Raw genomic sequence first — 21107 nt, 5'->3', positions numbered from 1 at the left:
ATTTCAAATTCTGCCAAACTGCAGCTCGAGGAGAAACATGGACAAACAAGGATGGAATAAAAATGGAAAATCAAATTTAACTCTCAGAAAAGTAACTGAATTATCTCAATACATTTTGTTGTGTTAGTGTAATGGTTTGAGCCCCAGGACGAAGTCAGTGGAAAGAAGTGAATGAAGGTCCACCAGTCACAGAAACAGCAGATGCTCAAGAGTTTGACGTTAAATATCATTTATTGCAGATGATCCACATGATTCACTCACACCGCCTCAGCTCCGGCAGGTTCAGAGCTGAACGAGTTTCATGTCCGGACGTGTCCGTCCTGTCAGTCTTGATTTCTCTCGCTTTCACGCACACACGTTGAAACATGAGCTCACTCGTTCATTAAATCACTGTCAGTCAATCATCGTGGGGGGGGGGACTCTAAATGGGACAGCCACAAGGAGTCCGTGAAACAAAGTGGAGGCCGGGGAAAAGAAAATGATTCAGAAATGTACATTACAGCGAAGAACAGCTTCCTGTGAGGTCAAACCCAAGAACGTCTCACAGCTGGTACATGAAAATAAAATCCACCTGACGTGACTCGAGCTCAGCGAGTCGCTTTGGGTCGTGTTGGATTTGCATAAAAACGTCCACAATCAGAGGCGTTTTACAGGAGGGGCAGCAGAGAGGAGCAGAGTGTGAGGAGTTCATCTGAGAAAGTGGGTGTTTGGAGAGAAAAGGTCACGGTTGGGTTTTATTTAGTTTATGTATATAACTAAAGTTTGGACTATTTCTACTATTGTTGAATTTAATTGTATATTTTTGATTGATTTCTTGATCCATCAAAATATAATAAATAATGAGTAAATATTCCACATTTCAAAATGATTAGCTCCTTCATGTGCTAATTGTTTTTTTTATTTGTTGGCAGGATAATTACATTTTTCACTTTCTTTATGTTTTATGACAAATAATAATTTAGGGGATCAGACGTCTTGCTTTTTTTCTTTTGCATATATTTCTTCTTGAAGAGCTCCACACTCGTGTGTCGGATCGTTCGGCCCTGTGCGGCTGGTTATCCAATATTTCACAAGTAAACACTAAAACTTGTAAAATAAGAGTTTACCCACTTTGCTGCTCTACTGCTGCACCTTCCCTGTTGAACAGACACACACACAGACGCTCACACACACACACACACGCTCTCTCACACACACAGTAATCAGATATGACCTCTTTAACCGTGGTCCCGCTGCAGTAGTGGGGTTCCACAGAGAGGCATGGAAGACCTGAGCTGCTTTCAGCACCACGGCACTAATCTCGTCCAGGTTTCAGACACCTGGACCACCGCTTCAACTCTGCATCGCCTCGGCCAGGCGGGGGGGCGGCCCGGTGTCGATGCAGCAGGAAACAGCAGGGCCTGACCACACTGGCGTACACAGAAGCACTCAACCGAATGAATAAATGTCAAACATCAAATCAAAGCAATAAATACTAAGCACACAGTGCTGAAACTTAAACCGTTACAACTCACTTCCTGTCTTTTTCGACCTTCCTATGTTTTTCCTCTCACATGGCTCCGTACAGTTACCTCCTGATCCTGATCCTGAAACTTTTCTCCTCTTTACAAAATAAAAATCCTTCACAAATGTCCTGAACGCAGCTCATCCATCTCTTCGCGGCGTCTCTCTCACTTACTCGACCGTCTCGCAACTCGAAAAAAAAAATAAAACGCAGAGCGCACACACATGCTACAGTACAAATCAGTAGGTATCAGTCTCCTCGTTTAGCTACGCACGATCAAATCAAAAACTAACGTAAAACCACAGTGACAAGACACACACACAGAATCACAGCTATACATCAGTAGGGACCCCGCTGTGGGGTCATTTGGTGTCCAGCATCGTGATTGGTTGATTGGCAGTGGAGCGCTCATCCCCACTGGCTAACGATGGTTCTAAGGAGATCCGCCTGAATCCCTGCAGGGCCAGTCTTGTTTGGCCACGATGAAACATCACACCTGAGGAGAGAGAGCGACAGTTCAGTCAGAGGGTTCATTATCCTGTCCTCTGGAATTGAAGTACCAGTTTAACATTTTAGGAATACGCTCGTTAGCTTTCTATTGTGTCAGTGTGGGAAAATATGAAGCAGCTGCGTATTTCGGTTCAGCACAAAGACAGGAAACAGACTTAAAAAGAAATGACTCACTGCTTTAGTTTTCCTCCAATGATTTTAACCTGCTGGAGAAAGAAAGTTTTGTTAGCAACAACCGAAACAACTGTTACAGGACACTGACAGAAGCTATAATAAGAATCAGACACAGGAACTTCAAATAAAACTTTACTAACTCTGATCTACCGGGGTGTCTTCTGAAAAAGTTAAGACTTAACTGTGTTGGTCATGCAGGCTGAACTCTGGCCTCCTGTCTGTCTGGCTGGCTGAGGGGGGGGGGGGGGGTCGATGGGTTAGTCCTGCAGGTTAGTATTCTAATGAGTATTTACTCTGAGGCAACAGACCAGGAAGTAGTTTGACCACCTTGTCTCCGCAGGCGGTCCTCTCGTAAAGAGGAGGGGCTCCATAAAGCAGCGGGTAATGAGACGGCATGTTAATGAAGCTTGCAACGGAAACGACGAGAGCACCTGGAGAACAAGTGGCGCTGAGCGGACAGTGTGAGACAGAGGAACGGGAGGGTGAGGGGGAGGGTGAGGTAGAGCGTTAAAAGCAGCGTGGCGTTCGAGTTTTACGCGCGGAAAAAAAACTAAAGCATGAAAAGAAAGAGAACGAGTCGTATAGTCAAGAAGAATTATATTCCACCTATCACTGAGATCTCTCTCTCTCTCTCTCTCTATATATATATATGTGTATTTAAATAAATAAACTGTACTCCAGATATTCTCCTGAAATTCGGCAGAGGGCCTGTATGTGAGAACATGATGTCAGAGTCAGTTGCTGTCAGTGTGCGTCACAATGAGCCCTGCTGTGTTCTTTATGTGTAAAGGTCAAACTCTGGAAAACATCCAGACTCAGTTGTCTGCACATTTCCCAGAGTTCACGTATGAACAGTTTAAGTTTATGCCCCTGAAATAACTTTGAATACTTCAAGACATTCCTGTACTTTCACTCAAGGTACTTTCCACTACAGGCCTCTGGGAGTGTTTTCACGTTGTGGGTTTACTATTTCTTACTTAGATCTGAATACTTCTCCCACCGCTGGCTTTTAACAGTTTACCCCATTTGTTCTCGCTGCTGGACATATGATCAAAAAGCACCGCAGAGAGAGAAGAGAGAAGTTCAAGCGTGCCCTCGAGAGCCGAGAGGAAAGATCAACTCAGCTGATGTGTGGACGGCCAGATTAACTTCCTCTGAGCCCTCGAGGGGGAAAACTTACTCCGGCTCTGTAGTTTTATGTGATTGTCTTGAGAAAAGAAAACTTTTTTTGGGCCACAGAGAATAAAGATATTTCAAAATCTTACACCCTGAGTATTTAAATTGATTATGAAAGAACATAATTAGCAGATGTATTGGTAAAGAAAAATAATTAACAATCTCTTATCACGGATTAATACGACCTTGCCTGAGGATTTCTGTGGCTTAATTACTTGCAATTGCGAAGGTTTAATAAAGCAAAACACTAAAGCAAATAATAACGGTTCAATCTAAAATGTTAATTTACATTTTGACTCAGAGCCCCAACTTTACGACGAGGGCAGAGTTGATTATTTTACGTCAGTGGCACAAGTTTCAAACAAATTTGCAATTAATCAAATTATGCAGACTCAAGTGTGATGGCGTACATGTGGGCCCTCGGGGCCCCGGGCTGTTGCCTGGTTTGAGCGGTTAGAGATCCAGCCTCAGATGTGTGGACAGGCTTATTAACTGGAGAAATGTGGCCAAACTCTTCACTGTCATGAGATCACATCTCTGTGCTTTCTTGTTTGATTAGCGTTTTCCATGAAAAACAGTTTTCCACGTGGAACAAATTGTTTTGGGGGATTTTTAAAAACTCCCCAGTTCTGGGGACTTAATGGTGGACGCTTCGGTGCAACGGTCAAGCTTTATATGTGTCATTGGCGTGTCTGCTTCAGGTGGCAAGTAGAGTTAGAAAAGACAGGATATTACTTTAAACAGAAAGGGTAATGAGAAGATCCTCGAAGAGATTAATGTACCTCTGTCCTTCCCGTTCAGCAACCTCTCCTCTTCCTCCCGACCATCATCTAGTCGGATTAAAAAGTCAGCATGTGAATCATCATTCATAAAGTTTACAACGATTCAGAGGCTACAAAAATGACTGAAGAACATCTGCAGGACACTAAGGGAGTGTGTGTGTTTGTGTTGTTTGAATGTACCTGAGTGCAGCTCTTTGACCAGTGAGGACACAGTGTTGGTGATGGAGTCAGCTGCCACCAGAAGGTCGTTTCTCAGGTTCCTTCTTGGGCCTGAAGCAGAGACACGCAGAAAAACAACAACTGTCATCACCACTCTACCAGAAATAACTTCTTCTTTGCTGCAGAGTCAGAACGACAACATCTCGAACACCAACCTTGTGTTTGTTAAACCATTTACAACGAAGGACATGTAAGACTACAAACGCAGTTTTTCCACCTGGTAAAACTTGTCTCAGAAGGAATGTATACACATAATTATTTCTCCAAATTGCTCTCACCTTGAGCAAAGGCCTCTTGTACGTCGCCACCCACCCCTGCGAGGGAGTCTTGAGGAGGGTACATGTAAGCCTGCGGAGACGCGGCACCTGGACGCGGCGCGGTTGATGGACTCGGACGGGACGGAGATGAGTGAGAAGAGCCAGCCGCCTGCGCCTAAGAAACGGATTTAAGAGGGTTGTTATGACCTGGAGGCCTCGGTAATACTTATCTTTTTTCATAACTGACAACTGAGATCTCCAGAAAAGATTTAGCTGATTTCAATAAGAGGCTTTAAATAATTCAAAATATCAAGGTTGCAATTAGGAGATGAACTTGCCCCCATTGCTTGAAATGTTTTCTTATTTTGAGATAGAAAGCTAAAGGCCTGACCACAATGATCTCGACATAACGGGGGAAAAATAAAACTTACTGCCTGACGCTGTTCCTCATCCTACAGGAGGCAGTTGTAAACAAACAGGGAGGAAACGGATGGAAAAGAAGAGGTCAGACACAGTCAGAGACAGAAACAGAGGTAAAATTATAAAAAGGAGGAAGTAGCAGAGAGGAAGTGAAGCTTGTTACTGCAGCAACAGAGAAACAGACGAGGCCCTCTAGTGTGAGACAGGGCACCATGCTGAAGGCGATAGTCGGTGTGTGTGTGTGTGTGTGTGTGTGTGTGTGTGTGTGTGTGTGGGTGTGTGAGTCACCTTGAGCAGCTTCATCAGTCCCTCCAGCTGCACCATCAGCTCCCTCCTGCTCTCTTGTAGAGACGACATCCTCTGCTCCAGCTCGTCTTTCCTCTGTCTTCAGCACAAACACACACATAACAGCTTGTGTCAGGAGGGAACAGGAAATAAAATAACACGAGCACCAAGACTCTCAGGAGCTAGAGGCTGCAGTTAGACTAAAACAAGGAGGATACAGAATTTTTAAACACAGACAAATAACCGACAAGGACAAGGGCTCTGAGATATAGCCCTTCAATTTAAATATCAGTCCCCGAAACCTCGACATGCAAAAATGATTCTCTAGGAAAACAGCGAAAATGTTAAAATATCTACATTTTCATGATAATATGCGTTTCAAGCCGAGTAGTGTGGTTAAAATCGTGTTTCTACTTATATATCAAATATTACAATCAAATAATTTAGCAGAAACAACATACAGGATATTGTGATCTGCTCAAAATGAAGCCACTTGGAGCAGAAATGTAAGATTTTGCAAGTCTGGCGCCCCCATGTGGTATTCAAAGATACTCCACGACACAGTGACCTCATTCGAATATAAAAGATCATTTGAAAGATGCTAGCGTGGCATAAAAACAAAAACATACTAATAATTGTTCATATATATCATGTGTCACAGTGAACAGACCATCGTGGATAAACGTCCTGTAACATATTAAACCTCCTCTCCCTCCTTTGACCTTTGTTTTCAGCACAAACATGTCGGTGGGGATTTTTACATTAGCTTTTCAAAAAGGTCCACCATCTGCCACCGCCATCTGCCATACAGCGCTCCCTCTGTGCCGCAAAGCAACACAGCCGACTTCCCGTTCGAACCTGACGGTGCGGCTCTCGACGCAGTGAACGCGGCACAGGGGCTGGAAATCTTTCGACCTTTTGAACATGATGTCTGGGCATCATTTCTGTCGCTGGGATGTACACGGTTCAAGTTACAACAAGAAAACAACAAAATCAAATACTCGGTGTACGTTTCTGTTCAGCAGGGTTCAGTGTAACTCCTCATCCTCTGTGTTGAGTCTGTGTTTACCTGAGCAGGCGAAGCTCGGCCAGCAGAGTTGGGTTGGTGCTGCCTCTCTCCGGGCTGAGCTGGCACGCCGCGTCATGCTCTGTGCGGAGACGTTTTATCTCTGCCAAAATCTCTCTAGGAAATTAAAATAATTGACATAGTGTTCAGCTCAGGCTGGGACTGTGTGGGAGGTCAGGAAGTTCAGACGAACTAAATCTGAAAAGCTGCGGAACACACAGAGTAAGACAGACTCGACGTTTACGTCCACTTCTACCTGTTTTTACACTCCAGCTGAGCGATGAGCTCCCTCTTCTGTTTGTTCACGTCAAAGTTGATGCTCCGGTTTGGTATCACCTGAAAACACACGAATAACTTACTGATAAGAAAACTGACTGTGGGTTGATTATTTGATTATTTAACGACCACAAGACATCAGTACTTTGTGTGTCATGGGTTTTGCGCACGTGTGACAAACGAGAACCTGATTATAGATCTGCTAACAAACGAATGAGGTGTTATTGACTCACTCCTGAACTGTCAGTCTCTGCCAGGCGGGAGGTGTAGCGGGCGATCAGTTTGTGCTCCTCATCCTGTCTGCTGGGACTTTCCACACTGCAGACACACACAGAGTGCAGGAACGTCAGCGACACAACACTAACAATCTTCAGATATGTTCCACCAGCACGGCGGCTGATGATCCATCCTCTTTTCCATTATCTTCGAATCTTTCGATTTGTCTTGAGTTGTCAAATGTCCCCTGTGAGCCACTGTCGGCGATGGAGGTCTCTGCTGTTACCTGGCAACTGTTTCCTGCATATTCTGGCTTCTGATCAAAAAACATGTAATCAGCCTGTAGCAGGTGAAAATGTCAGCGCTCCGAAAGGACCTGCCTCACATTAAGAACACGGCAAACTGCAATTCAATTCATTTAAAGAATGAAAATGCAGTAAAAAAAAAATATATAAATAAAGCTTGTTCTCACCCAAAATGTGTTTGAAAGGTTCTGTCCAGTTTATAACTCACTGATAAGACGATAAATGAGATTAGATGAAGGGAACTGAACTTTTCATTGAACAGGGATTAGTGAAGTGACATCTGACGACTAGAAGCAGCATCGACAAACTTCTGTCAAATAATTAAGTGAAACCTCGACACAGGAACGATGCTGAAGTGGTATTTTGGATGTTACGCAGGAAGAGAGAGAAGAACCCACAACGATACAGCTTAGAGTTTTCTCTCTCTGCCTCCCTCTCTCTCTCGTCACTCCCTGATTCCCTTATGTAAACACCCCTCTGCTCGTCTCTCACCGTGGGCTGCTCTGGAGACGATTCACGTACGCAGCGATCAGAGCGTGTTCCTCGTTCATGCGCTGAGCCGCTGCCAAACTGGACGACAGAAAAAAAAAGCATGATAGACTGTGGAGGAATCACCACAGCTTTATTTCACAGCCAGGCGAAACGCAAAATTCACATTTTTGACATTATCATGTAATTCTAGTATCGGGTCATGTTTCACTTTCCTTTTGAATTTGAAGGCCAGTGCAGATAACGTGTTCTAGCTGCTGTATGAGACTTTTATTCTCATTTAATGGAAACAGAAACACTTAATTGGCAGTTGATGTCAAGTTATTGCAGAAGAAACTGTTATAAAGGAATAAAGCAAGTTATTAAAAACCCTTTTTATGATGACACTAACACATCCTGGCCTTGAAGAGAAGACTGCACATTTCCAACAGGTTAGAATAATCTAATCTAATCTTTAAGGGAGTCCGTACCGTTTGGTGGAGGCCGGTGATGATGACGACTGCAACATGGCCTCGCTGGTGTTTCCAACAGGTCGAGAGGGGCTGCGCGAACACAAACACACAACGTGTCACCTACATGTCATCAACCCGCACAAATATAAAGCGATAATAACAACTTTCAACCGACTTGAAACACAAAAGGCCTCCAGATAAAAGAAAGGCACATTCTTACGCTCACATTCTCACACACTCCGCATGTGCTTTTGTGTGCGTTCACGCAACAGTGAATTGTGCTAGTCTGAGCAAACACACACAGGCCAAAGATCGCCAGAGGGAGAGAGAGAGAGAGAGAAAGACAGTGAACACACATAGAAACGACAGAAAATCAGATAAACCTTCTGTAAAGTTTGACAGAGCTCTGTTGTCAGCATACTCACAGCAGCGCTAAGTGCAGTCTCTGCGTTCTGCCCTGGATCTAAGTCTAGTCAGAGCTTGCAGGTCTGTAATGACCCAGTCTGTCAGCGCTTGTTGGAAAATCAAACAGTGTGAATCCAGTGAAAGGGGGCGGAGCCGCTGCAGCGGGCCGGCTGGAGGGGCGGGACTTCAATTTTATTCATGTTCTTAAAAACTTTGAGCGGAAACATGAAACTCTGGAGACGGGAAACAAGAGTCTGCACGACGGTTAATGTTTCACCGTCACGAACCTGTTGAGTTTCTCTCATTGACATTACAGCGACTACAACGACCTTCAACTGTTCCTGTGTCACGTCCACGTGCCGGTTGTCTGATTGTGTTAAGATCGTCTTATCATGGAAGGGTTTCATATTTATTCAGGATATGTTGGAAGGTGTAGAGAGGCGGAGTCAAATATAATGTATTATCGTATATTATTATTTATACAAAATACTTTTTAAGACAGTGATGCAACTCGAAATGTGACAGAAATAAGGGACGAGTGCTGATTTACTGCAGTTTCATCGTATTTTTTGTCAGTTGCATGTAACAATACTTAAATAATGTGACGTAGAGTTAGTGAGATCGTTGTCATTCACATGTAACGCAGGCTCAACTCTTATTATTACTGCTTATGGAGGATGTGTTGTACGTACAGTGTGTATGAGTGTGTTAGTGCTGCGACGTCTTACACGATGTTGGAGAGGTTCAGCGTCCTCTCAGGTTCCTCTGGATAAATTGGGTGCGGGGGATCTCTGGACGATACGCAGCCCAGAGTCCTGCTCAGGGCTCGACCAAGCTTAGTGGCTGGAGACTTCTACAAACACACACACAGACACACACACACGTCAGGTCAACGTTCATAGGCCGTGTGACTTTTACAGCAGCAACTTAACTCGGTGGATGAAACAGTTTATGTTTCAGGATGAAAGTCTGAACTTGTATTCAAGTGTTATCAGTGTGTGGTTTATCTCAGCTGTTAGAAACAAATCAAACTCACACATCCTGGTGAGGAGTCCCTCTTTCACTTCCTCAGTATTTTATTCTTTTAGATTTCTTTCATTTGTTTGCACTGTTTCTCCAAAGACCATTGTTAAAGACATGTCTGATAAGTGTTGTGTGTTGGATACAACTGAAACCCTGCAGCAATTTCTGCCCTGCGTGGACAAAAATTCTTCAAGACTTATCGCGTCAGTTCAAAGCAACACTGTGAAACTTTTACTTAAACAGTTCGAGGTCAATCAATGATTAAAAGTTCTTCTTTAGTTTCAGAGGCAGATGCAACAGTGTCCACTTGGTGTGCGACTTGAAATAAGAGCTGTACAGTACCGAAGGTCGAGTTAACTTAATCCTGAAACTGAACCCTGTTGGAGATGCAAAGTCTGCAGAGGATTATTAGGAGAGATTAATTTTGACAGGCAGGAGCAGCAGCAGTGTTGAGGAGATTTATTCGTGAAACATTAATAAGACAAATGATGCCGGAGTCTGAGGGATGAATAATTCAACGACTATGTTTGTATCTATTGAAACAACTTTTCTATTCTGGAAACCTTCTCTCCTTCAGGCTCGAGCAGCTTTTCAGTAAGTGTTATAGCGATGTTACATATTTCATACATCATAATACATCCCATCGGCAGAACCAAGAACATTTACTCAAGTATAAAACTGAGGTAACTGTACTTTACTTGAGTATTTTCCTTTTATATCACTTTATACTTTGACAGTTCAGTGGAAAATATTGTACCTTTTACTGCACTACATTTGAATGGCAGCTTGAGTTACCAGTTATTTAAAAAGTGTTGACTTTAAAACACGCACGCACGCACGCACACACAGAGACGGTGCCCCCTGGTGTGATGAATGAGTAATCGCACAGTGACTCACCCAGGACGAGTGCTCCTTCATCTGATGCTGGCTGCTGTGTGAGCCGCTGACGTTGCCGCGCCAGAAGCAGTTCTGACAGAGCTGGTAGCCACGGCAACGGAGGCAGCGATAGCGGAAGCCCGTCATGCCGTTGCCACGACAGTAGGAGCACGACACAGGATGATAGACTGAGGGAGAACGAGAAGATGCATCAGGTCTCAGAGTAAATATACCTTTAATATAGATATTTAATATATATGCAGCGACACCGTTAATATGAATGTTTGAATGTTTTGTATATATGTGTGTGTGTACCGTGCTCCACGTTGGCCAGACGGTGCATGAGAGGCAGCCAGACGAGACACTGAGGAGGGTTGGTAACAATGTCCAGGAACATGTTGAGCATCACCCTCTTCTACACAATGAGACAATACCAACAAAACACAAAGAATAAGTAAATAATCATTGAAACCCTGAAACAAAACAGAACCAATATACGAAGTAGTGTGATAGAAGAGAGACGAGGTGTGAGAGCAAACCTGCTGTGGGAAGCATGAGCGTGCTAACGTGTGTGTGTAGCCAAAGGACGGTGCTTCATGTACAGCGGTGGGCAACTTCAGAGCTTCCCTCAGAAACCCATCAAGTTTGGAAAGTACCAACACACCACCGGAGTCAGATATCTGAGAAAACACATCTACACACACACACACACACACACACTGTTAGAAAGCCGTGACATTAACCTACTTTAGTTCTCTTGAGCCGCAGCCTCACCTCACCGCAGCACTGACGTACCTTTTCCACAAGGGGGCACATATGTAACATGTATACATCATCAACATGTTCATTACATGCTGATGGATTTTAGGATCTTTACGAATAAAGTTGTGAAGACGTAAACGCAGAAACAATGTGGGTACGACTGCAGTAGTGCACACCGTGTTATTTATAGTACTTGGGTGTTTTGTCACTTTTGTAAATGTGTCCTATTGTTTGTGTCAGTTTTCTCGGAACAGTTGAAAAGTAAAGTCTGTGGAATTTAAGAGTCGATCCGTAACCGACTCCATGTCAGTGACGGTATCGTCTGGTACTCACAGCGGAGCTTATCGACCAGTTTCCCTCCACAGAGCATCGCCAGCATCACCTTCACAGACAGCACCGTCAGTCGGCTTTCTGGCTCACTGGAAAAACACACAAACACACATCTGATTGAGATACACCAACCTAATGTTTTACATAAGTGTGAGGTGTACAGGGAGGAGGGGTTCTCCAAATTAAGCTAAATGTTTTCTATTTATCCGTGTTGTAAAATGTATAAATAAAGTTAACAGGGAGTTGATGTAGCCTGTGTTGAGCACCAGTAGTAATTCTGGAGATTTCGATAATTGATGAAGGTGTCTGAGAGTTTGGAGAAGTGTGAGTGTGTCTAAGGGAGTGAAAATAAATTACTTAAAACACCAAGAGTGCTGCTGCTGCCTGCAATTTATCTGATTCCTTGTTGTGCACATCTGAAGACGTTGCCTTCACCGTCCAGCAGCAGCTTATTAGATTAGCTTTACTCCTCAGCTCGTGCTTCTTATATTAACGTGTCAGGCGGGTTCGGTCCACAATTGGTTTAAAGATAATTGAGGGTAAGAGGTCGGTCAGTTCCAATGATGAGCTTTGCAGGAGAGTTTTCCGAGACAAGTAGGATCTCTCTGGGTTTTTTTTGTTTGTTTGAAACAGATGCAGCATGGGACATTTACACGCAGAATACCGTGATTACTCTTGCACTGTCGTTACCTGTCGACGGCAGCCAGGATGAACTCCACAAACAGGACGGTGCTCTCTTGCGGGTTGATGGTGTGCGTGGTGGGCAGGCGCTTGCTGAGCTGGTTGAACAGGGACGACACCAGGTTCTCCAGTCTGGTCACGGAGATGCCGGCATTCAGCTCGACGGCGTTCAGACCAGCGTCCCGCACCGCCTCGATTACGTTGTATATGTCGATCAGATGCACTGGAATGAGAGGGAGGGAGGGAAGTCAGTGAAACCAGCAAACATACCGATGTTTAAAAGAACATTTTAGTTTTCAAATCTTCAAAATGTTTCCTTAGACGGGTCAGAGTTGAGTTTATGTATCATCAGAAGCTTTACTGGTCACACGGACGATTTTGTGATGTGATGTTCAGCAGCTTTGACTCACGGTTGCATCTCTTCTGTATGAATCGGAGCTTGCAGGCTGTTCGATATGTAGAAAGACAAATTCCGTCAAGGTTCTGCTCCCCTGTGACGAAGAGAGGAAGATGACATTTTGAAAAATCTGCTGGGCCGTTTACAAAGCATCGGTAAATCTTCAAGTTCAAGTTCTGTCATAACGTGGAAACAAAACACGGAACACAAAAACAGAGAAAACTTTATTATAAGGTGGGTGATGATGGGGATAAATGTAAACACGTATGTAAACAGCAGACATGATTGGCTGAATAAATAATGAGGATTCAGTGGTCACTCACCGAGCTCGGCTAAGATCTGCCGTCCCTCCGCTGCTGCTGTCGCTGGACCTCCCCTCTCTCTGTCTCTCTGACCCCCCTCCTCCATCACCATCCTGCAACAACGAAACACAACGTGCAGACCCTCAGTGCCAGAGTGAAGGAAATCTAAACACCTCGAGACAGTTTCAATGTTTGACGGAGGTGGAAGACTGTTTGCAACTGATGCAATAAACAGTGTAATCCTGCAATCACCAGTCTGATGACTCGTTTGGTTTGTTGCAGCCGAAATTAGTGTGTGGATATTATGAACTGTAAAAAATATGTGTTTACAGCATCGTCATGAAAGGTCCATCCTGCTCCCACACACTGTGAGACCATGAAATCCCTCCTTTATTAATTAAATACGACAATGGCTTAAAATTCAGAGAAATCCTTTCGACCTAAATGGAAACTACAATGCGTGTTTATTTTTGCACACAGGTTTACTGTGCGCATACCGACACACCCATCTCAACCATCATGGGACAGGATCTGTGAGAGAGTCAGAGTCAGGGCCGACAGACGATGAGCGGAGCGCTTGGTAAATAAACACATTGATGAGAGCAGCTGATGTAATCTGATCTGCAGACTGGCATTCAGAGGACGACAGAGGAAGGAGAGAGAGGTGGAGGTGTGGGGGGGAGGGGGGTGAAGGTGAAGAAAAGAACAAGAAAGAAAGAAAAAAAGAAAGTTAGCTGTCGACCCCACCGACGTCAGGTGACACGGTAAAAGACCAGAGGATATCAGTCGCCATGGAAACAGTTATACTACACCACGAGAACTGAAAAACACGCACACAAATATTTGCTTTCCTCGTACAAATGTGGTGACAGGCCAACCCCCAACACACACACACACACTTCAACACACACCAACACGCACACACACTTCAACACACACCAACACACACATACAGACACACACACACATTCCAGAGAGGATTTGAAAGCTTCCCAGGAGACTTTATGCTTCAGCCAGACAAAAGGACTCTTTTCAGTCACTCTCTCTCACACTCTCTCTCTCACACTCTCTCTCACACACACACACTCACACACACACACAGACACACACACACACACACACACACAGCTGTTTCTTTCCTCGTTCTCACTCCCTGACACACTCTCTCGAAGCTGCTGCAGTCAAGTGCGAGTGTGAGTGTAACTTCGACGATGTGTCCCTGAGGAAGACACGACAACAGACTCACACTAGACAACTGTGCACAGAGGACGTCTCATGTTGCTGAGAGATACCTGGAGCTTCTGCATCTGAGGAATCACTGCCATTTTTTTTTTTAAAAAGAATATAAATCGGATGATATATTGGTAAAAGAATAGTTGATAATTGAAAGTGAATACTGTCCACTGCTGAAAGACAGATGTCCTCCGGCGGGACAATAAATCAGTGAACTGAACTGAACACTGATGAGAGTTGCTTTCTTCAGCTCCTCCACTTTCTGTCCGGTAGCATCACATTAACCTTCCGTGAACCAAATAAGGACACGTCGCCATTTCCCAGAGTCTCACTTACTCATCAGTTACAACTCTGGACTCCCATGGTGAGTAAATTGTTATTTCCAGCCTGGCCTTGGTGATAACTACACCCTGTCTGTCTCTCGGTCTGTCTGTCTGTCTGTCTGTCTGACTGCATGTAGCTGACATGGAGGAACATTTGCTGTGTGAGGTTTGCTTCTTATTTTAACTTTTAAAGCTTTAAGCCATCATAGATATAATTAACCTTCCTGCAATTACCCCCCAACTGTGTCAGATGGCTAGGAACGGCCCCACAGAAGTTTTTTAACCCCCTGGGTCAAGGCCCCGAGAAGTTCTTTAGATAGCAACATTACAACGGTGCACCTGAAGCTTCCTGGCCAAACATCAGGCGACAGTAAAATTAAGCATTTTGTTTGACATTCGATATCAAGTTCAAGAAGTTCAAGAAGTTGCTGCATCCGTTGGCGATGTTCATTATGAGGACATGAAATGTTTGATCCTCTTGTGAAAAGACAATTTCAAACTTATAGAAACATTTCAACCTGCAGAAAAATCTGCTTTGTATCATGAGCACTTTGAGTTCTGTCTTTTCTTCAGAGACTCGGTTATAGATATCAAAGTGCAGGGAACAGAAAGACAGAAAGAGAGAAAGAGAAGGGAACGGACGTGGCTGACACATACACGTGCGTTGCTCTTCTGTGTTTGTGTGGGTGGTGCTGCACACTCCTGTTGCACCATGGTGTTTTACTGTGGCTGACATTTGCTGAGCTTCACGGAAACAAACACGCGAACAACACACGCTGCTCTGAGCGCACACACAGCAACACACACTATGAACCAAAGGACACGCTGTGTCTGTAATGCTTCATTTAAAAAGATTAATGCTGTCATTGTGTATTTGTGTGTGGTGTGTGTGTGTGTGTGTGTGTGTGTGTGTGTGTGTGTGTGTGTGTGTGTGTGTGTGGTCACCTCTCTGTGTCAGGGGGTCACACAGGACAGAGGAGCTTCAATACAGGACGTCTAGCAGAGAGACACACAGGGAGAAGAGAAAAGTCTTTAGACAATAACGTCAAAGGCTCTTTAGGGACAGCAGAGGACACACTGATAAAGACACACACTTAACACAACCAGTGGGACACACACTCCACTACTACATCTCCACACTAGATAGAGAGGTGCAGATTTGTCTAAAAATATATTAGAATTAATATCTGGTCAGTTTTGTAATATGCAGTTGCTGATGTTGATTGTAATTCATCTTTAAAATAATTTATTAAAGTATAAAGCAGCGTATATATACTACACTTTATATACAAGTATTGCACTTTACATGACAGGATATAACACAGATGTACATTTAAAAGATGCAGCAGCAACAAACTTCACAAACACAAAGCACTGGCACAAATAGTCGAGGGAAGCGAATTGCAGAATTTAAATTGTGTTGTTATGTAATAACCACACATGTTGACATGTGAGAATAAAAATATTATGTCCCTGTTCTACATCCTGTTACCAACCTCAAAGGCCACACGTGATCTTAATCGCAACTCTCAAAACATCAGTGTCATACCTGTTGACGGAGGAGATGCAGAGTTTCAACTCCATAATCAACAGATCGTTAAAGCTCGAGAAACTTTTATATTCCCACACCACAGTCGTGTCACACACACACAAACACAAGTAATCACGAATGACTAGAAGACAAATATTATTGTCAGTCTCACAAACATTTACTTTTTCTCTCTTCTTAGTCGAGGGGTTTTTTTTTGGGGGGGGGGGGGTTGCATCAGTGCAGGCCACCCAACTCGTGCACCTGTGCAAAAACCACACACACACGCAAACCACACACACAGACACACACACAAAGCCCTCACACACACTCTAAAGAAACTCCTCGGAACCCTGGTGTAACTCGTGCAGCCCCAACACCTGAGGAACACACAATCCTCCGTCCCACAAACATCACTCACGCTCTCTCCCTCTCCCTCTCTCACACACACACACACACACACACACACACACACACACCTGTTCATAGAAATCACTTGCTCTCGGTCTGAATCACTGTAGGTGTGAATTTGTAGAAGAAAATTACCTCAGCGTTCGTTCTGGGTGGTTGTGGGTGAATCCACGAACTAAATCACGAGTGAGGCGGCAGAAGAAGAAGAAGAAGAAGAAGAAACTGACAAAGGGACGTGCCTCAGGCAGGCAAGCTGGTACCAAAGAGGGGTAAGAGGGTGTTTACCACCCCCTGCACACCCCACACGCACCATGCATGCCACATGACCACATCACCACTTCCAGCTGCTCTGTGTTCTCAAAATCTGCCCTGACAGGACGCGACCAGTGTGTGTGAGCGTGTGTGTTATATATATATTTACAGTCGACAACTTTAGACACTGTCGTTGCTGGAAAAGTTGTGAGCTCCATTTATCCTCAAAACGACCTCGATTACTGTAACACACCAAACAATCCCACAAAGCTCTGCAGAAAATGTCTAACTTAGTTTTGAGGGATTCAGGAAATTGAGAAATTTGGAAGTTGATGCACATTGTTGAGCTGAGAGCATCACCGGTGGTTTGGCCTCAAACATTTCAGACATAGTGGAGACCAAATGAAATGAGATGTTGTTGTGGTGTTTAACAAAGAGCTGGAAAGTTTTAGAGGGAATGTTGTTAAATCAGATCGAATCCAATGAAGACCGGTGACATTATGTGATTGATTATTGGTCTTTAACTTAATTCCAATGCTGCTGCTGCCCTGGACAAAAATCTCTTTGAAACAGTAGCAGCATGTGTAGTTTTACTGATGCATTCCCAGTAAAACCCAAGAATTGGATTTCAAAATGTATAAAAATGTCAGGTACTTCAACTAACTGATGAATTGTTCCTCAGAAAAAAAGGAGATAATGGTCCATGACTATTTTTTTATAACATTTAACATCAGTCAGAGTCGGACAAAGAATAAAGGTGTCACATTTAAGCAGCTGGACTCAAAAAATATATTGAAAACTTGAAACACAAGATGAAGAATAAATTTGGTGGAAAAGCAAAGTCGTTCAATATTTTCGTATTTAAGAGGTCGAATTTCAAGACAGTTGATTAAACTATCAAACTAAAGCTCTGTAACAGCTACATGTTCGTTGGTTGAGCCTCGTTAAAAACCTCACTGACATTAAAAAATGCCTCTTTACCACAGAGCACCTGTAATTCTGACCCCTACACGAAGGTTGAACTGAAAGCAAAACCCCCGATATCTCTGCCTCCCGACCCTTGAACCCTGTGCTGCCACAGAGACACCCCGGCTGACCCTGCATGCCTCCAGGGGTGTCACCATGCAGGTAAAAACAGAAGCAACTCATATCTGGTTACACTTTTTTTTTTAAACTGGACAGCTAGCATGCCACAGAGAAGTGTGGAGGACTGATCAGGAAGTCCAACCAATGGTGAGTCTGTCTCAGCTGTCGATCATGACGTTTAATCAGGTATCAGTGCGATAACAACTTCCTCCAACCTGCGTTAACATGGAGGAGGCAGGTTTAATGCCCTGTACTGCAGCCAGCCACCAGGGGGTGATCAAGATAATTCAAGAACCCGACTAACTTTCGCTACGACACAACACGATGTCGCCTAGCCAGACTCTGCATTAGCCAATAAAATAAATGCAAGCCCGTGCTCCTGGTTGATTCTCGGAACAGTACAAATTTTGCAACTGTTGTGAAACTAACTTTAACTTTACAGGGTTGTATAATCATCCTGTGTCGTCTTATTTTTACATTTTCAAGTGATTTTGCTCGTGATAATCCGTCACACTCATGGACCTGCTTCTCAAACCATCCTTCCTGGATCATGTTTCATAGTCTCACTGATACCAGAAGCTGCATGCCTCCACAAACAGTGTCTTGCTTTGTTTTACAACAACAGTTTTCCTTCTCAGTACCTAAAGCTGCAGAGACGTGTCACAATCTTATCATGTACTCATTATCAGATTCATCTCCATTTATATTAACACGTACACTTAAATCTGTGACTGTGAGTACGTCAGGTTTATGATTTTATCTTCGACTGGTAATCTGGCGTTTCGGTGGTGAGGGTGCCATCTGTGGTGGTTATGCTGGTTGCAAAGAAAGAATGAGGGAAAGAAAATAGATAGAGAAGAAAAACAGCAGGGAAAGAAGATAAAGATGTTCAGACATGAAGAAGAATCTGGATGTACTAAGATTCCAGAAGGAATGAGAGAGTCAGATGCTAAGATGGGGAAAGCGACAGGAAGTGAAATATCTGAATGTGCTACTTGCAAAAATCCCCAAATTTTTCGAGCTCTATTAACGAACAGACAGACTGCAAGGCCCACAGAGTTATCAGCGTCCTTGGTAAACCTTTGCAGGCGTCCAAAACAAGGTCTTACTCAAACAAAGCGATGACATAACTGGGGAATCTGTGCTGAAAGATAAGCAGCCTGTCGTTACGCTGCGTTTTACTGCAACGCTCCGAGCCATCTGAGAATTAACCTCAGTGAACGAACGGAGAGCTCTGAGGTCGCCAGAAGTGTTGCAGGGCCATCCAACTGCTCTCACATGCAAAATAAAAGAATACTTAAATTACACTATAATTTAATTCTCAAGAAATTATATAAACTAGTGGCTGGATAGGAATGGCTGCTTCTAATTATAGGTTTCGCCCTCACAGCTATTATCTCCTCACCCGTAGTGGAGACAGCAACACAATTCAGCACTACTGTAACTCAGCGTCCTCTAAAACATTTCCATATGGAGACGCTGAGATGAAAAGGGCAGAGAGTAGGTGGGTGGTGATTAGAAACTGCTGCAGGTAACGTGTACAGGTGAAACACGAGGCCTAGCGCTTTATACCTGGTTATCACAAGCAGGAGGGGGAATGCCAGGAAAAGTGGGGCGAATCATTTCTCGTTTCCTCTCTCGTTTAGTCTCGTTCAAGATGTAAACGAATCACCCGGCGAATCGCTTTGAGTGCACGAGATGCAGCGACAAGGGGAAAAAGTTGCGGTCTCAAGAGGACAGCTCATCAGTTCCAGTAATCTCGCACTCTTTGTGTCATCCCTCTCTTTGTAGCTTCCTCCACAGGGAGCGACAGTTTGGAAAAGTTCAAAAACTGCCTGAGTACACAATTAAGAAGAACGACTCTGTGCGGTTTTATGATCGACAGCTGAGAATGACTCGCCATTGGTCACGTGAATGGATACTAGCTCCTAATGCGTATGGAAACAAACTTTTATGAGTTTTATGTACAAATGGACAGAAGACAGAGTTCACCCCGTTTCAGTATCTGCACTGACTGTACATGCTTTAACACATTTCAGGGGGTATAGGGTTTCGGAGGTGGAGCCGTGGGACTGCTGCAGCCACACAAACGCCTGGGCCGTCTCCGCTAACACCTTCTGGCAGGTTGTGGTGTGAGAAATTATTTCAGTTGACCCCACGGGTCAGATGACGATTTATTAATGAGACCGCTGATGATTCCGTGAAGTGAAATAAGATTTATTCAACCAGGATGTCAGGATGGAATTATTAATTACCCCTAAGACTTGTCCCAGCAATCCCCCCCCCCCCACTGCTTCCATTCAGCTTGTTGCATTGTAATTGTATGTACATGTACCTGAGACTGAAGTGATTGTAAAAAAAAAAAAAGTTTATATTTATGTTTACCAACACTTGGTAACGTAAAATCGCCATATTTATGAATGGAGTGTGGTTCCTCCCACAGAAGAATATCATTTTGAGTTGAATGGTGGGCACAATTTACGGCTAAACTCTGAGAGGGACGACAACACATTTGACATTTTTCAATTAAAACATTAAATCTGTCTTTTCTGGACACTTTAAGTTTCCATTCACCTTGATGCATACATGTACATGCAATTAAAACCTAATGAAATCCTTAACATGCAATGAGCCGAATTTAACAGTGGACTGTGGCGATTTGAAAAAAGTGCACAATGACGCTGAGTATCACTTGTGTGTCTGGGGAATACGTGTGGCAAAGTACAATCGCCATATTTTTGAATGGAGCGTGGAGGAGGAGATTAGTTTTTGATCTATGACTGAACACTGGGAGGGACAACAGCTCAGAGGAGATTTTATTTAATTCTAAGACTCAGAGATTCTTCTGAAACGTTGAGTTTCCTTTTCATTTAAAAACTCACAACCTCCTTCTCCTTCTTCTTCTTCTTCTTCTCTTAGCTCTGCCTCCTTCTGGGAAGCTGTGTGACATCTGAGCGGCCATGTTGCAGAAAAGTTTTAACTCCCTGTTCACCTTGTTCCCCCTCGAACCACTGAGGACTCGAACCCTCTTCAAACTTCTTTCACGTTCAACACAAAAAAAAAACAAACAACCCAACGTCAAACTAACTTTTCCGTTTAGCTCGTGAGCTGCAGAGTAAACGGGCAGACCTCCGGGGCTCTACTCACCGGGACGGTTCTCCGCAGGTATTCAAACACATCAACACCGGAGCGTGTGTCACTGACTTTGTCTTCCCTCTCCGTGTCTCGCGAATGTCCTCCCCCCCCCCGCCCCCACCCTGTCCCGGTCCTGTTATAGCTATATCCGCGTGGGAACCATGCTTCTCTCCCCTCGGTGCCCCGCCGCCTCTCCTCGGTGCTCTGAGCCCGGGCTCTGCTGCTGTGATGA

General features: G+C 44.0%; 1 protein-coding gene across 16 annotated transcripts; it reads right to left on the bottom strand.

The window, feature by feature from the left end:
- Positions 1-212: 212 nt before the first annotated feature.
- LOC109644886 (dystrobrevin beta-like) lies at positions 213-21011 on the bottom strand. Of its 16 annotated transcripts, none has more exons than XM_069515042.1 (22): positions 20888-20985; positions 15409-15459; positions 12929-13020; positions 12619-12699; positions 12218-12431; positions 11531-11616; positions 10975-11129; positions 10751-10850; positions 10457-10623; positions 9265-9389; positions 8150-8221; positions 7683-7760; positions 6903-6987; positions 6650-6729; positions 6397-6510; positions 5331-5427; positions 5054-5074; positions 4644-4797; positions 4327-4416; positions 4147-4194; positions 2189-2220; positions 213-2000 (listed from the first exon to the last, which is right to left on the bottom strand). In XM_069515042.1, the coding sequence occupies exons 3-21, from the start codon at positions 13017-13019 to the stop codon at positions 2213-2215; spliced, it is 1866 nt and encodes a 621-aa protein (XP_069371143.1). In that variant the 5' UTR covers position 13020; positions 15409-15459; positions 20888-20985; the 3' UTR covers positions 213-2000; positions 2189-2212. The 16 variants fall into 16 exon arrangements, with proteins under 16 accessions (XP_069371143.1, XP_069371147.1, XP_069371144.1 ...); XM_069515046.1 differs by having other exon boundaries at positions 2189-2217; XM_069515043.1 differs by lacking the exon at positions 20888-20985 and adding an exon at positions 16538-16678.
- Between the last annotated feature and the right edge of the window lie 96 nt (positions 21012-21107).

This window comes from Paralichthys olivaceus, chromosome 19, assembly GCF_024713975.1.
Source record: "Paralichthys olivaceus isolate ysfri-2021 chromosome 19, ASM2471397v2, whole genome shotgun sequence".
NCBI lineage: Eukaryota > Metazoa > Chordata > Actinopteri > Pleuronectiformes > Paralichthyidae > Paralichthys > Paralichthys olivaceus.
This window is presented reverse-complemented; position numbering and strand designations above follow the sequence as displayed.